The sequence below is a fragment of the Somniosus microcephalus genome, chromosome 29 (assembly GCF_052327205.1).
Source record: "Somniosus microcephalus isolate GS21.2 chromosome 29, FLI_Smic_1.0, whole genome shotgun sequence".
In the NCBI taxonomy this organism is placed as follows: domain Eukaryota; kingdom Metazoa; phylum Chordata; class Chondrichthyes; order Squaliformes; family Somniosidae; genus Somniosus; species Somniosus microcephalus.
The window spans coordinates 36,209,865-36,223,528 of NC_141015.1; the positions used below are offsets into that span (position 1 = coordinate 36,209,865).

Here is a 13,664-nt window from a genome sequence, read left to right on the forward strand (position 1 = left end):
TCATTAAAAACAGATTATTTGGTCATTATCACATTGCTGTTGGTGGGAGCTTGCTGTGCGCACATTGGCTGCTGCGTTTCCGATATTACAGCAGTGACTACACTTCAAAAGTGCTTCATTGGCTGTAAAGCACTTTGAGACGTCCGGTGGTTGTGATAGGCGCTATATAAATGCAAATCTTTCTTCTCAAAAAAGTTTCTTTTGAATTCCCTATTTGATTTTTTTGGTGACTATCTTATATTGATGGTCTCTAGTTATGCTCTTCCCCATAAGTGGAAACATTCTCTCTGTGTCTATTCTATCAAAACCTTAAAGCTTACCAGCAGACCACTGGTGAACTTCCTGCTTAGAAACAGATTGGGCTACCAACCCAGATGATATCTGCCTTAAGGAAATGGGACAGGTGTCCTTGCCCGAATCCTTCATAGCTTGCTGGAGTCGGGGACTGTTCCCCTAGACTGGAAGGATTCTAACGTAGCTTCAATTTTTTTTTTTTTTTTTTTTTTTTTTTTAAAAAGGGTGATATGGCAGAACTAGGTAACTATAGGCCCATATACTTGACTTCAGTAGTAGGTAAGACGCTCAAAGGAATCATTGAAACATATAAGATTCTGAGGGGGATTGACAGGGTAGATGCTGAGAGGTTGTTTCCCCTGGCTGGAGAGTCAAGAACTAGGGGGCATAGTCTCAGGATAAGGGGTTGGTCATTTAGGACTGAGATAAGGAGGAATTTCTTCACTCAAGAGGGTTGTGAATCTTTGGAATTCTCTACCCCATAGGGCTGCAGATGCTGAGTCGTTGAGTATATTCAAGGCCGAGATCGATAGATTTTTGGACTCTAAGGGAATCAAGGGATATGGGGATAGAGCGGGAAAGTAGAGTTGAGGTAGAAGATCAGCCCTGACCTTATTGAATGGCGGAGCAGGCTCGAGGGGCCGTGTGGCCTACTCCTGCTCCCGATTCTTACATTCTTATTAGGGATGCCCTATATGGCCACGGAGAAACAGAAAGTCTTAACAGGGACACCCAACACAGCTTCCAGAAAATAAGGTTGTGCCTTACGAATTTCATTACATTTTTTGAAGAAGTCACCGGGTTAGTGGATGAGGGTACACATTATCTACCTGGACTTTCAGCAAGCTTTTAATAAGGTGCCGCACAGGAGGCTTCTCTACAAGATAGAATCTTGCGGAACTAGAGCTAATCTGCAGCAGTAGATTGAAAATTATTTGAATTCCCGTGGGCAGAAATTTGTCGTCGGTGGATTTGGATCTGCTTGGAGACTAGTTACCAGTGGCGTCGGGCAGGGATCGGTGTTCGGACCTTTGCTGTTTACAATTTTTGTTAATGATTTAGATGCAGGTGTTAGGGGAAATGATCCGCAAGTTTGCAGATATCAAGATATGTGCGAGTTAGGACTGTAGAGGATGTTCCAACTGATGCAAGCAGATCTTGATGAGTTGGAAGGATGGGCTCGTGTTTGGCAAATGATGTTTAACTTTGAAAAGTTATGCAAGTGAGCAGATCAAATGCTGAATATACCTCACTCCCTGCAACTTTCATAAAGTCCATGTACACTACATCCACTGCATTTCCCCTATTTATCACCGTCACCTTCTCAAAGAATTCTAAGGTTTGTCGAGCACGACCATTCCATTTGAATTTTGTGCTGGCTGCTTTCAATTATTTTCTTTATCTAGATATGTGGTCATTTCACCCTTAATAACTAAAGTTCTTCCTACCACAGATGTTAATCCAACTGCCCTGTAATTACCTGGATTAGCTCTGTCTCCCTTTTTAAAAATGGGTACTACATTCACCACTCTTCAATCCTAAATCAGGCATCCCATACTCAATAGAGCCATGGCAATGTCTTCTCTTACCATCCTCAGCAACCTAGGATGTATCCCATCGGACTCTGTACTTTCCTTCCTTTAGCCTAACTAATATATCGAATATTTTCCTTTTATCCATTGTTAAGTCACTCATCTTGCTTTCAGCAACTTCAGGGCTCACCTCCTCTCTGATATACTTCTCTTTAGTAAAGACCAATGTGAAGTCTTTATTGAGTACAAAAATCTAGACTGACACTCCAGTGCAGTGCTGAGGGAGTGCTTCACTGTCAGAGGTGCCATTTTATTAAATACCCCATTTCTTTTATCATCTACCAATTGACTAATCTCCCCTCGCACGTGTCCCATCTCGCTTTTAATAATTCTTTTTACTAATATACTTTTAAATACTTCACTGTTCCTTTTGAGGTTTTCTGAAATTTCTCGAAGTCCCTTTCAGCTTTCCTTATCCAGTTCATCAGTTATGGTGCAGTGGGCAGCACTCTCACCTCCAAGTCAGAAGGTTGTGGGTTCAAGTCCCACTCACAGAGACTTGAGCACAAAAACCTAGACTGACACTCCCAGCGCAGTGCTGAGGGAGTGCTGCACTGTCAGAGGTGCTGTCTTTCGGATGAGATGTTAAACCGAGGCCCCGTCTGCCCTCTCAGGTGGACGGAAAAGGTCCCATGGCCACTATTTCGAAGAGGAGCAGGGAAGTTATCCCCGGTGTCCGGGCCAATATTTATCCCTCAACCAACACCTAAAAAAAATTATCTGGTCATTATCACATTGCTGTTTGTGGGAGCTTGCTGTGTGCAAATTGGCTGCCGCGTTTCCTACATTACAACAGTGACTACGCTCCAAAAAGTACTTCATTGGCTGTAAAGTGCTTTGGGATATCCAGTGATCGTGAAAGGCGCTATAGAAATGCAAGTCTTGCTTCTACTTTCTGATGTTCTCCATTAGCTTTTTTCATTATTATTCTTATAGTGCTCACAAGCCCACTTCCAATTTAATTGGTTTCTAATCTCTAAACATCCATACTAGTAGTTTCCTTCTTTTAAGTGAAATGTACCTTTGCAATCTTTCTTTAATTAAATACAACCCACTGTTGCTCTACAGTCCTGTGTGCCAATTTCTTCTTCCATCTCACTAAAATCTGTCCTAATATAATCTGGCATTCTAGGTTTTGTACTGATTTTTTTCTCTTTTCTAGTTGGATCTTAAACCTCATCATATTGTGCACACTAATCCCAAGGTGCTCACTCATATCTAGCTCATCTCCCCGATCTACGTCCTTAATCATAACCAGATCTAGCAACGACTCTGCCCCTGTAGGCCTAACATTGCTCGAGGAAGGCGTCCTCTACACATTTTAGTAACTCAATTTCCTCTGGCCCACTCGATAAGTGGATGATTTTGTTATTCCTACTTATTGCTCTAATCTGGCCGCAGGTTTCCTTTCCCATTTTCTTCCCACAATTTCTTCAGCTAGAACCACCTTACCTGTTAACGCATTAGCTTTCAGAGCCACCATGGAGAATGCGGGAAGAATCCCAGCTCCAAACAAGTCTACCCCTCCAGGCTAGCTGGCCAATCATCAACCGCAGCCTGGAATCCTGCAGAACATATATAAATATATTCAAGAAGGAGTTGGATATATTTCTTAAGGCTAAAGGGATCAAGGGATATGGGGAGAAAGCAGGGATAGGGTACTGAATTTGGATGATCAGCCATGATCTCATTAAATGGCAGAACAGGCTCGAGGGGCTGACTGGCCTACTCCTGCTCCTATCTTCTATGTTAACACCTGGTTCAGGTACCAGATGACCAATAGAATGACTAGGTTCCATTCGCTGAATCAGGAGGCAAGATATCTTGGAGCCGACGTCACCCTATTTTATCTGCACTTCCCCACCCACCGACCCACGAGGATAGTGATTGGTTGGTTATTAGACAACCGACAAGGATGGGTTGCTAGGCAAATAGCAGATATGAGGAACTCAAGTGACATGATGAGCACAATTCTCCATGGCCATCATCCCCTTGAAAGATTGAACACACTCCATGCTTCATGGAACACTGCTTCCACCAGTTGGCGATGCAGAGGTTTAGCATTGCTTGCCTCTTTGCAACCCAATAAAGGAAGGCGCCCACCCAGGATATATGAGCATCTATTTACATGCTTGGGCTATAGAAAGACTTGCATTTATATAGCACCTTTCACAACTACTGGACGTCCCAAAGCACTTTACAGCCAATGAAGGACTTCTTGAAGTGTGGTCACTGTTGCAATGTAGGTGATATCTTCCAATAGCTGTTGCCAAGTTTCAGTTTTATAATCAGCTACATAAACCTTCAGTGTTGGATGTTCAATACCACATGCAGAGCCAACTCATCACCAATCACTTAAACTAGGTCCTCCTGTAAGAGGCCCTAATGAAGAGACATTCCCACTGTAAGTCCCATTACAGGGTGTGGTAGCACGTCAGTGAGGGCTGGAGCATACCCACCCTCCAACTGTAACCACTTTTACCACAAATCCAATTGTTGAGTATCAGTAATACAACGGCAAAATACTGCGGACGCTGGAAATCTGAAATAGAAACAGAAAATGCTGGGAATACTCAGTGAGTCAGGCAGCATCTGTGGAGAGAGAAAAACAGAGTTAACGGGCAGGATTTTCATTCAGGAGTCGGGATTACAACTTTCGGGGTTGTAGTCCTGCCTCCATCGAGATGCGGCCAATCCACGTGATTTTAACTTGATTGACCTCGTTGAGCCTGCCCAGCGGGCTCAGCAGGCCAATTAAGGGCCACCCGGCAACAGGTGACGTCACAGACTGAAATTTCATCTGTCAAGAGGTTTTGACAGATGAAATATCAGTGTTTCACAGCTGTTTGAAGCTGTCAAACACTGACAGTCTTACTTCTAACATGAGTCCTTCTCCACAGACTCAGTTAGAAATCTCTCCTGCACAGAAAGCTGAAGGCTGTCACTTTTGACAGTTCGCGGCCATTCTGCTTTCTGTGCCGGTGAGATGAGGGACTCCCGAGACCTAAAGGAAGGAAGGCTGAAAAAGTAAGAAAAGGTATGTAAAACTTATTTAATCACTTTAGACACACCAAACACACTTACCTTTGCACTCATGCACACATCACTCACCTGAACACTGAAATCTCAACCCCTCCAAGCCCTTCAAACCGCCTCCTCTAACTTGGCGTGGTTTGGAGCCATCGGGAATCCCACACTTCAACCTTAAAAATAGGGGTTAGGCTAAAAACTGCCTCTTAACTACCTGTTAACAAGCTGTTAATTGGCACTAATCCCTTCCCGCCTCAGGTAGGCGGGTCCCAGTGCGGGATGGGTACCCGCCTCCTTTGAAACTGGCATGGAGGCGGGTTTGGGTGCGGGATGGGGTCGGGACCCCTGATTTCGGGATTTTAAAACCCCGCCACGCCTCCAATCCAGCCTCCACGGCCCAATGAAAATCCTGCCCAAGGTTTCAGGTCAGTGACCTTTCATCAGTTAACTCTGAAACGCTAACTCTGTTTCTCTCTCCACAGAAGCTGCCTGACCCGCTGAGTATTCCCAGCATTTTCTGTTTATATTGTTGAGTATCAGTATTTGGAAGTTTTGGCGGATGCCAATTTTTTTGGCGTGAATAAAGTTCTTCAAACTGAGCTCCGAAGGGGCGAAAGGTTATCTGTACTTTCTTCATCTCTTCAATTAGAGCAGAAGTACTGATGCAAATCAACAACTTGGTCCGGAGCAGGAAACCTTTCCCACTGGATTCTGAGCAACTTGGAGCCACAACAGAGAACATGTTTGGACATATTATATGCATTGGGACTTGGTCATTGAAGAGAAAGACCAGAGCGCCTTTCACTATTACTGAGTATGGTCCTAAGGAACTGCATCCACGTTAAAGTTGACACCAAGTCCAACAACTCACCATCCTCCACTTGCGTGACCATCTACTTAAAATCAGGATTATACACCAGATCTCCTACGTACTAATGGGGAGGGGAGCTGGCGCAACAATCTTTCTCATTGTTATTTTTCAAATAGTCAAACAATTTACCACTGTTCAACAAGACAAAAATTAATTAAGATTCTACTGCATCAGTAAGCATTACAGTGCAATGATACTACAAAAACATGCACTAAATATTTCCCCACTGCGTAACAGAATCACCGCTGGTCTATTAGAAAGACTTGCATTTCTACAGCGCCTTTCACGACCACCGGACGTCTCAAAGCACTTTACAGCCAATGAAGTACTTATTGAAGCGTAGTCACTGTTGTAATGAGGAAACGCGGCAGCCAATTTGCGCACAGCAAGCTCCCACAAACAGCAATGTGATAATGACCAGATAATTTGGGGTTTTTTTTTTTTAGTGATGTTGGTTGAGGGAGAAATATTGGCCAGGACACCGGGGAGAACTCCCCTGCTCTTCTTCGAAATAGTGCCGCGGGATCTTTTACGTCCACCTGAGAGAGCAGATGGGAGCCTCGGTTTAACGTCTGATCCGAAAGACGGCACCTCCGACAGTGCAGCACTCCCTCGGCGCTGCACTGGAGTGTCAGCCTAGCTTTACGTGCTCGAGTTCCTGGAGTGGGACTTGAACCCACAACCTTCTGACTCGGAGGCGAGGGTGCTGCCCACTGAGCCACAGCTGACACTATTAGTAAGGGTTGTTAAGAACCGCAAGCATTGTTCTCTCTAAGCTGCGCCCGTGCGGCAATTGGGAAGGTTCCGCGCGGGCCGCTCACAAGCTGCTCCCTTTAAGATATCCCGCGGCCGCGCTGCAAATTTACAGGTACCGCGCACAAATAAAACTTAAGAGGGAACATCGACAGCAAGTATTGGAATTCATTTATTGGACCGAGTTAATTGGTGCACAGTAACACAAGATCCTTTCTCCTGGGATTTCAGAGCGTTTGTTACGATCTTATACAATACGTGACAATACTGAAAATAACACTTTACAGGGGATTACTTCAATGTCAACTTCACTTTTGCCGTAACTATATACAGGAAACTCTTTTTTATCCGGCACCGGCAGGACCGGCGTGGTGCCGGTTTATCAAAAAGTCCGGATTACAGCGAGGTATAGTTAAAATGTACGAGAGCCCCGTACACGGCCACAGATCCAGGCGTCCCTGTTGCATAGCAACAGGTGCAGGAACCCCGGTTACACGGCCACAGATCCAGGAACGGCCACTAATATGAAGTAAAACTTACCTGAACCTACTCCTGAATTTTGCCGGTTAACAGAGATTTCCGGTTATTTAGGTACCGGTAAATCGAGAGTTTCCTGTACGACTATTTGTAAACCATTGAAAATGTAATATGCAACTCCCAAAGCTTCTTCTTTCATAGATTTTTCTTATAGATCTTATCAAAAGTTAAGATTCACTTGTACTTGAAAAGTGAGCGATTTTACTTCTGATAGATGAAATGGTTCCGAAGCACAGCTGAACGACACATTGAAGATAGTGTGGTACGGACAGGTGTAAGATGGGTTTGGGCTGGAATATCCCACAATGAGATTCCGGATCTCAGGCATTCCCGCCACTGGGGAGGAGGCGGACAATGGGGGCGCTGCGCCACGGGGAAGGAGGCAGCATCAGCCCAGACTGCTCTGGTGCACCTCCTCACAACTGGTTTCGGAAAGACGCAGACAAGAGACTTGGGAGATCATCTTCATGGATGGGAATTATACGTGGCGCATTAGACCCAAGGAGTGAGAATAAAATGCAACGCAACTCACAAAAGACACAGACAACTGCGAAGATAAATTAAAAATGCATCCTCATGTACACTCAACACAACTACCAGTTATGAAATATTTCAACATGTATTTCACAAAGTATAATAAATCAGCATTATTTTCTATTCAACCAAGCCCATCATCTTGAATATTTGTAGATCAGATATCCAGATGATTCAGCGGAGGACTTTTTCTTAGTTCTCTCGGACATTGGCTTTCTCTCTGTACTGCAACTGATGAACAATATATTCATGCAATTCCCACAGCAGTTATATCCATCAAGTACAGGCCCCACAGGTAGACAGAAGAGGGCAGACAGCGGCCTTTCGAGTGCTTCAGAACAGAATTCTATGGTTTGTGGTTTTTGTTCGGATATCTCTGGAGCAACTTCTGGGCTTGTTTGGGAGTCAACGTCCCAGTTTGTTCCACACGGTCCAAACTTGCTTTTGCTTTCCGCTCAGCCTGCAAGACAGACATTGCCATTAAGACACCAAGATGACTACTTTGGGAGCTTCGATCTGCGTAACAGACTGCCCGGGATAAAGCCTCGTCTTTCGCTTGTGAAAGGAATGTTACAGAAAGTACTGGATACAGTGAGAGTGGCCTTAGGAGTAGGACACTGCCATCACATCCAATACCAATGTAATCGAGAATCACAAGGTGCCCTGTACAACCCAGTATCACATTGCTTTCGTCAACTCTTTAAAAACTGAAATCTCAGAAAGGACAAGAAACCCCAACAAGTGTTCAAATGAAATCAGTGTCGGCACCACCCCAAATCTCCATAAAAACAAATCAAAGTGTCTTTGCGATCTGCATTCAAATCCATTACACCTAACCGAATGCCACAAGGCTGGACAAATTGCAAAATCACCGCGCGGTAACTGCCATAGACTTTCTCAATGATATCCGAGAGCCTCCATTTCTTTAAACAGTTCTTTTAAAACTAACATACAGGAGTAAAATTACCAGACAGGTCTCAGTGAGATACCACATTTACATAACTCATGGACTTGACTGGATAGAATGCAGACTGGGCTTTGTTGCATGTTAAGTGTATTCATTGTCTATGTGATATCTCACTGGATCCTGTGTGGCATCTTTTTCCCCCACCAGAGGTACCCCTCACTTATTCTTAACTCGCTCAAAAGCCCAAGACTTGAACATGTTCCCACATCTGGGGCAGGTACACTTCTCAAAGTCCCAAGCAGGACACAAGAAAATATTTGACACCCGATAGGTGTTTCCCCCTCTTGCCACTGGTCCTCAATCTCTCTCTCTCTCTCTCTCTCTTTCATGTTTAGTGTTTCTCTCTGGTTCCTTATAGCAATACCCCTTCCCCACTTCCACAAAAATGAGACTCGGAGACAGGAGACCTAGATTGATTATATTTCTTCCCGCCTCACTTGCCCACGAGTATTCTTGTGAAATTGGCAGCTGTGGATAATTTTTTCTCAACACTTTTTGCTTTTCCACGAATTATAGCAACCTTATCTATAGTCCCAGTTTAATAAGTTCACTTTAATTTCACCTCTGCTTTGGCTGTGCATGTATAGAAAGCCTGGATCTCCTTGGCGCAGGCACTCTCACTGAAGTCGTTTTGCTTCCAGCAGGCCATCATCACCGACATCTCCGTGATACACGTCGCCTCTGTGGATTATTAAAACAGCTTTTATTGGCAAATATCCAGGAAAAAAATGCCAACGCATAGACGGACGAGATTCTGCCTATTGTAAATGGCGAAAAGTAGAACATGGGCCACTCCAAACTTAAGCACTGAAAATAAAATCAACATAAATCAGAAGGTCATCATTAGGTGAGGTCAAGTTTGAATTTCAGTCCGTAAGGGGGACCCCGAGCTTCCGGTTGCCTGTCATTTTAATTCACCGCCCCATTCCCACTCGGACCTCACCGTCCTCGGGCTCTTGCATTGTTCCACGGAAGCTCAGCGTAAGCTCGAGGAACAGCACCTCATCTTCCGATTAGGCACTTTACAGCCTTCCGGACTCAATATCGAGTTCAACAATTTCAGATCATAACCTCGGCCCCCATTACATTTTTACTTATATTTTTTATCCACACCTTTGTTTTGGCCCTTCCCCCTTTTTTTCTCTCCCACATGGCAGCTGTCTCCCATTCTGCCAGCGCATTTCACACCTAATCTACATAAGAACATAAGAAATAGGAGCAGGAGTAGGCCAATCGGCCCCTCGAGCCTGCTCCGCCATTCAATAAGATCATGGCTGATCTGATCCTAACCGCCAATCCACTATCACAGAAGAATCTAGAGCCGTCTTTTGTCTCCACTAGTCCTATCACCATCTCGTCTCGTTTTGAATACCTCTTAATGTCTCTTCACTTCTCTTTTGTTCTCTCCCAGCCTGGCCTTTCAATCTATTTCATTTCCTGAGCTTTTCCAGTCTTGACAAAGGGTTTGACCCGAAACGTTGACTCTATTTTCTCTCCACGGATGTTGCCTGGCCTGCTGAGTTTTTCCAGCATTTTCTGTTGTTATTTTGAATTTCAAAAGCTTGATTACGGAAGCAATGGAAGGCCGCAGGAGATAAAGAAGGAAAGAAAGAAAAGAACTTGCATTTATATAGACCTCAGGATGCCCCAAAGCGCTTTACAGTCAACAAAGTTCTTTTGAATGGTAGTCACTGTTGTAATTTAGGAAATCTTGCATAGCAAGATCCCCACAAACAGCAATGAAATAAATGACCAGATAATCTGTTTTTTTTTTTTTTTAAAGTGATGTTGGTTGAGGGATAAATATTGGTCCCAGAAACCCAAGGGAGAGCTCCCGCAATAATAGTTCTAAAGAAGGTGGGTGGCGTACACCCTGCGGACCCGAGCCCATCACTTCTAGTTCTCTTTTTTCCTCCTTTTCTCTTCACCCCTCACTCCTCCTTTCATTTCTCCCCTCTCAGGTACGCTGCCCTCCAAAATCCTACCCCAACCCTTCAGACACTCCTTAAAACCTACCTTTTTGACCAAGCTTTTGTTCACCAGTCCTAATATCTCCTTCTGTGGCTCGGTGTCAAATTTTGTTTGATAATTGCTCCGTGAAATGCTTTAGGGTCATTTTACTAGGATAAAGGCGCTATATAAATGCAAATCTTTCTTTTTTGCGTGTGAAAGACTTGGATTTCTACAGCGTCTTTCACAACCTCAGGACGTCCCAAAGCGCTTTACAGCCAATGAAAAGAACTGAGGGGTGACTTTAAGGTTACAAAAGGGTTCGATAGGGCAGGCATAGAGAAGATGTTTCCACTTGTGGGGCAGTCCAATGCTAGAGGTCATAAATACAAGATATAAAAATCCAATAGGGAATTCAGGAGAAACTTCTTCATAGAAACATAGAAGATAGGAGCAGGAGTAGGCCATTCAGCCCCTCGAGCCTGCTCCGCCATTCAATGAGATCATGGCTGATCATCCAAATTCAGTACCCTGTCCCTGCTTTCTCCCCATATCCCTTGATCTCTTTAGCCTTAAGAAATATATCTAACTCCTTCTTGAATATATTTAATGAATTGGCCTCTACTGCCTTCTGTGGTAGAGAATTCCACAGGTTCAGCACTCTCTGGGTGAAGAAATTCCTCCTCATTTCTGTCCTAAATGGCTTACCCCTTATCCTTAGACTGTGACCCCTGGTTCTGGACTCCCCGGCCATCGGGAACATCCTTCCTGCATTTCGTCTGTCTAGTCCGAGAGAGTGGTTAGAATGTGGAACTCGCTACCACAAGGAGTAGTCAAGGCGAATAGTATAGATACATTTAAGGGACAGCTAGATAAGCACATGAGGGAGAAGGGAATAGGATATGTTGATGGGGTTTGATGAAGAGCGGTGGGAGGAGGCTGGTGTGGAGCATAAACACCGGCATTGACCTGTTGGGCTGAATGGCCTGTTTCTGTGCTGTAAATACAATGTAATAAATGTAACTCTGGTCCCACACCAACACGGTTGATTCTTAACTGCTCTCTGAAGTGGACGAGCAAGCGGAGTGGTATCCAGGGAAACTAGGGATGGGAAATAAATGCCAATAGCTCCACACATCCCGAGAATGAATTTTAAAAAAAACCTTGGGCTTTATTCTTACTGTTTTTTGTAGTTGAGGCAAATAGCATAGATGCATTTAAGGGGAAGCTAGATAAACACAAAGGAGAAAGAAACACCTGCATTTATATAGCACCTTTCACGACCTCAGGATGTCACTAAAACAGATTATCTGGCCATTATCACATTGCGGTTAGTGGGAGCTTGCTGTGCGCAAATTGGCTGCCCTGTTTCCCACATTACAACAGTGACTACACTTCAAAAAAAAAAGTAATTCATTGGCTGTAAAGCACTTTGGGACATCCTGAGGTCATGAAAGGCGCTGTATAAATGCAAATCTTTCTTTTTTGTGTGTGAAAGACTTGGATTTATACAGCGTCTTTTCACGACCTCAGGACGTCCCAAAGCGCTTTACAGCCAATGAAGTACTTTTTTTTGAAGTGTAGTCACTGTTGTAATGTAGGAAACAGGGCAGCCAATTTGCGCACAGCAAGCTCCCACAAACAGCAAGGTGATAATGACCAGATAATCTGTTTTTGTTATGTGGATTGAGGGATAACTATTGGCCCAGGACACCGGGGAGAATTCCCCTGCTCTTCTTCGAAATAGTGGCCGTGGGATCTGTTACGTCCACCCGAGAGCGCGGACAGGGCCTCGGTTTAACGTCTCATCCAAAAGACGACACCTCCGACAGTGCAGCACTCCCTCAGCACTGCACTGGAGTGTCAGCCTGGATTTTTGTGCTCAAGTCTCCGGAGTGGGACTTGAACCCACAACCTTCAGACTCAAGAGGCAAGTGCGCTGCCCACTGAACCCGGGCTGATATGCTAGTATGGGGCTGAGGGGCCGAACGGCCTACTCCTGCTCCTATCTTCTATGTCTATGTTTCTATGTTTAACGTCTCAGCCGAAAGACGGCACCTCCGACAGTGCAGCACTGCACTGGAGTGTCAGCCTAGATTTTTGTGCTCAAGTCCCTGGAGTGGGACTTGAACCCACAACCTTCAGACTCAGAGGCAAATGCGCTGCCCACTGAGCCACTGGCTGATGATATGCTAGTATGGGGCTGAGGGGCCGAACGGCCTGTGGTTTGGATGTTGCCGAAGGTCTCTCGCTCGCTCACTCACTCACTCACCGCCCAGCCGGCTCCTGCGGTTGGCCACCCTGTCGGCCAGAGCCAGCGGCCTGCTGGGCTTCAGCACCGGCCTCCCGCCCTGCCGGTTCAGCAGCCACGCCACCCGGGCCTGCACCCCGCCGCCGCCCGCCATCGCCGCCGCAAAACCGGCCTGCTGACCTCCCGCCGTAAAACGGGGCCGCTTGGCGCACCGCTGACCTCCCGCCGTAAAGCGGGACCGCTTGGCGCACAGCTGACCTCCCGCCGTAAAGCGGGACCGCTTTGCCCTTCCGCCGCAAAACAGGTCGCAAAAAGCACCCTTGAAGAGACAAAGCTGCAGCAAGTTAAAGCCCAGAGCTGGGCATTTCTTGCTGGGGTTTTGTATGAACAGAAACATGTTTTATTAGTTAGTGAGGGGCACAATTACAGTCAAAGCCCTTCTTAATTGGTGCAAAGTGTTTTTTTTACATTTTGTTGCCTTAATTCTTTATAGTGTCAGCTGTGGTTCACTTGCCTCTGAGTCAGAAAGTTGTGGGTTCGAGTCCCACTCCAGAGACTGGAGTGCAGAAATCCAGGCTGACACTCCAGTGCAGTGCTGAGTGAGTGCTGCACTGTCGGAGGTGCCGTCTTTCGGATGAGACGTTAAACCGAGGCCCCGTCTGCTCTCCGGTGGACATAAAAGATCCCAACAGCATTATTCCTAAGAAGAGCAGGGGAGTTATCCTTAGTGTCGTGGCCAATATTTATCCCTCAATTAATGTTACTAAAAAAACATTATCTGGTCGTTATCACATTGCTGTTTGTGGGAGCTTGCTGTGTGCAAATTGGCTGCCGCATTTCCTACATTACAACACTGACTCCACTTCAAAATGTGTTTCATTGGCT

At 45.3% G+C, this 13,664-nt stretch overlaps 1 protein-coding gene across 1 annotated transcript; it reads right to left on the reverse strand.

Moving 5' to 3' along the window:
* Nucleotides 1-6,694: 6,694 nt before the first annotated feature.
* Nucleotides 6,695-13,028, reverse strand: chchd1 (coiled-coil-helix-coiled-coil-helix domain containing 1). The gene is made up of 3 exons (XM_085970601.1): nucleotides 12,801-13,028; nucleotides 9,141-9,259; nucleotides 6,695-8,071 (listed from the first exon to the last, which is right to left on the reverse strand). Exons 1-3 carry the CDS (start codon nucleotides 12,931-12,933, stop codon nucleotides 7,958-7,960), a joined length of 366 nt encoding a protein of 121 aa, XP_085826727.1. The 5' UTR covers nucleotides 12,934-13,028; the 3' UTR covers nucleotides 6,695-7,957.
* Nucleotides 13,029-13,664: the final 636 nt, after the last annotated feature.

What these genes read in the sequence shown, in the direction of transcription:
- chchd1 (XM_085970601.1), bottom strand. Translation starts at nt 12,933, where the DNA reads ATGGCGGGCGGCGGCGGGGTGCAGGCCCGGGTGGCGTGGCTGCTGAAC. An exon ending in CCGCAGGAGCCGGCTGGGCG is followed by an intron (nt 9,260 to 12,800) that starts GTGAGTGAGTGA and finishes AATAATCCACAG; the next exon opens with AGGCGACGTGTATCACGGAG. An exon ending in CATGCACAGCCAAAGCAGAG is followed by an intron (nt 8,072 to 9,140) that starts GTGAAATTAAAG and finishes TCTGTCTTGCAG; the next exon opens with GCTGAGCGGAAAGCAAAAGC.